This window comes from Sceloporus occidentalis, unplaced genomic scaffold, assembly GCF_023333645.1.
Source record: "Sceloporus occidentalis isolate IW3139 unplaced genomic scaffold, rSceOcc1.0.p SCAF_2, whole genome shotgun sequence".
NCBI lineage: Eukaryota > Metazoa > Chordata > Lepidosauria > Squamata > Phrynosomatidae > Sceloporus > Sceloporus occidentalis.
This window is the reverse complement of record NW_028316982.1, coordinates 126,385,540-126,388,204: the sequence shown is the minus strand read 5'-3', so window position 1 is coordinate 126,388,204 and position 2,665 is coordinate 126,385,540. Positions and strand designations below refer to the sequence as shown.

The following is a 2,665-nucleotide window of genomic DNA, read 5'->3' as shown; positions in this document are numbered from 1 at the left end:
TTGGGAACTTTTTAAATTGAGAGTGAAATTAATATTGGGAGGATACAGATTGCCCATTTGGGGCGGCCTGCAGCCGCCCCTTAGCACCATATAATGGGGCCAGGGCAGCCACAGTGGCAGCCCAGAGGCACCAATCCGGTGCTTTTCAGGACCAGGGAGGAATGGCAAAATGCCGCTCCTGCCTGGTCCCGAAAAGGGGTGTCCTTGGGGCTTCATGCCCCAGAACACCTCAGGAGCTGCTCGGGAGCCGCTGCCAGGAGAGAAAGGGGCCACTCGGCCCCTTTCCCCTGGCTTCATTCCCGCAGCCATTTGGGAACAAGGCGCTCCCCAAGAAGGAGCTCCATTTCAGAGCTCCTTCCGGCACTGCTGAAAGGGCCCTGCAGTGGCATGAGCACATCATGCCCGCACCATGCCAAGGAGACACTATCATCATGCCGCAGTTACGTCCTAGGGTTGCGGGGTGTCTGTAAAGGACGCCCCAAGGCAACCCTAGCATGTATCCAGGCCGGCGCAAAGCACCAGTCTGTAAAGCGCCATTATTTACACATTAAGTTGAAGAGTCAGCAGTTGTTTGCCACCAATCATCTATTGGGGATGCTTTTCTTGTGATTTGCTACATGGTAGGGGGTGGCCTGGATGGCACCCCCTGAAAACCATGCAGGATGTGTTCATAGTCCTCAGTAAGGCTTTCCACCAAAATGTAAGATTTTTGGTCTGGTGGCAAGTTGACACCTTGCATTTCCACTTGGGTGAATAGATCGTGCATTATTTCCAAATGCCTTTCTGGATCCTGCCACTGCTGCATCTTGTAAGCATACAGCCTTCGACACGGCCTCTTGTACAAATTTTAACCACAGGAACAGAAAATGCTTGAAACCCATGAAGAGATGGCAAATTAGTTTCGAGGGCCCATGTCTCTTGTAAACAAAGAATTTTAATGTTTTGTAGGTAGTTTGCAAAATCTGCATCATGGAACTTATTTTCCCAACCCATAATATTCCAACATAGTAGGCTTAGTTGTCAAGCTGATGTAGTCAAGTCCATGTCATCACCAATGTTCAAAAATTCTGTTTGGGCTGGAGCTTTTTGATTGTTGGATGCAGAGAAGGTATAGTATTAATCCTCTTAGGTTCCAAGGGTTGTACTGGAGTTGTAGTTGTAAGATCCTTTTCATTCATTAATAGGAGAGCATCAATAGGACTCATATCTGAAGCCCTCTCAGCATCGAGGGCCTCAGTGGTAGTTATTGAATTCAACAGTGGTATGGCCAGATCCTTGGTAGTAAGCAGCATATTTTTGAGATTGTCCACTCTGGAAGCGATGTCATATTGTTCTATGTTAATTATTAGGTCGCTCGAGTCTGTGATCTGCTTTTCTGTGGATTGCCTCTCTGCCGTAATGTTGGAAGTTTTAACTGAACTAGACTTCGATGCAGTCTTACACAGGGTTCCTTTAGGGATGCCTTTAGGAGTTATCAAGCAGGCATTACTTTGCTCTGTAGGCCCCCCACTACTATGCTTATAAGGGAATAGAGGAGATATAGTTTGATTTCGAAAAACCCGTGCTGGAATTATTTGGAAGTTGAATAAAAAGGGTTTCATTTTCAGCAACATGAGAGGAATTGTAGATTGTTCGAAAGTTAAAAGAATTCGCTTATGAGCTGATATACAAGGAAGCCATTCCACAGCAAAGATATCAATATCGTAGGGGGATACCTGTAGAAGTTGGCTCAGCGAAGATCTAATGGCTCTATTGGACCTCCATCTACCGTTGTTTATTCTGTTGTAAGCAATTTGCAACATAACTTGATTTGCTTGTAGAACCCTGCTATGGTTTCTTTTCCCCATCTCCTTAGGAGATATTGGTAGACTGCCCCTAGGGTCGTTTATAGTGGGATCCCCCACTTTACTAGATGTTTCTCTATTGGTGTGATCCAAACTCTCTTTTACCACTGATTGCTTCTGCATGAAACTCTCAAAAGAATGTTTGAGAAGCTCTGCCTGATGCACAATTTTCCCTAAACACTCATAAATTGAAATAACAGCATGAGCTGTTAAAAGGCATTGTTTTGTCACAAAGTCAGGAGGATTTAAGTTTGTTTGCTTTGTGAGTTGTTCCTTCTCAGTATCTGGCAGTTTCTCCCACACAGACTCATTTAACCCCAAGGACCTATAGAATAGTCTAACCAATCTGTTTGATTTCTGTATTGTCCACTTGGTGATGTCCATATATCCAGAAATTCTTTGTTTCCCTGAAGAATATGTTTGCAAGTGAACAAACTGTTGGCATTGGTTTCTGTCATTTCCATATGTGATGCTGAACAGTTGGTGCCTAAAGTCATAAAGTTGCTTCTGTGATGTCATGGACTTATGTCAAACACTGTTTAATTTGAAGTTGAAGGCTTTCATAGCAGGCATTCATAGTTTTCTGTGGGTTTTCTGGGCTACATGGTTGCTTTCTGGAAGATTTTATTCCTGATGTTTCACCTGCATACAACACTTTGAAGCTGTGCCATTCAACAACAGGTAAACATATAGATTAACATGTAAATTACTGCCTCCCAATTTAGGGTCACACAAGTATATATATCCCACACACTTCCATGCCACCATCCTCTGAAGTTGTCAGCCACAGATGCAAGTGAAACAAAGTCTTCCAGAATGTG

The 2,665-nt window shown here is 44.0% G+C and overlaps 1 protein-coding gene across 1 annotated transcript; it reads right to left on the bottom strand.

Annotated features, from left to right (window-relative positions):
- Positions 1 to 1,058: 1,058 nt before the first annotated feature.
- On the bottom strand, positions 1,059 to 2,363 carry LOC149318999 (uncharacterized). The gene has a single exon (XM_089508369.1). It carries the CDS (start codon positions 2,361 to 2,363, stop codon positions 1,059 to 1,061), a length of 1,305 nt encoding a protein of 434 aa, XP_089364495.1.
- Between the last annotated feature and the right edge of the window lie 302 nt (positions 2,364 to 2,665).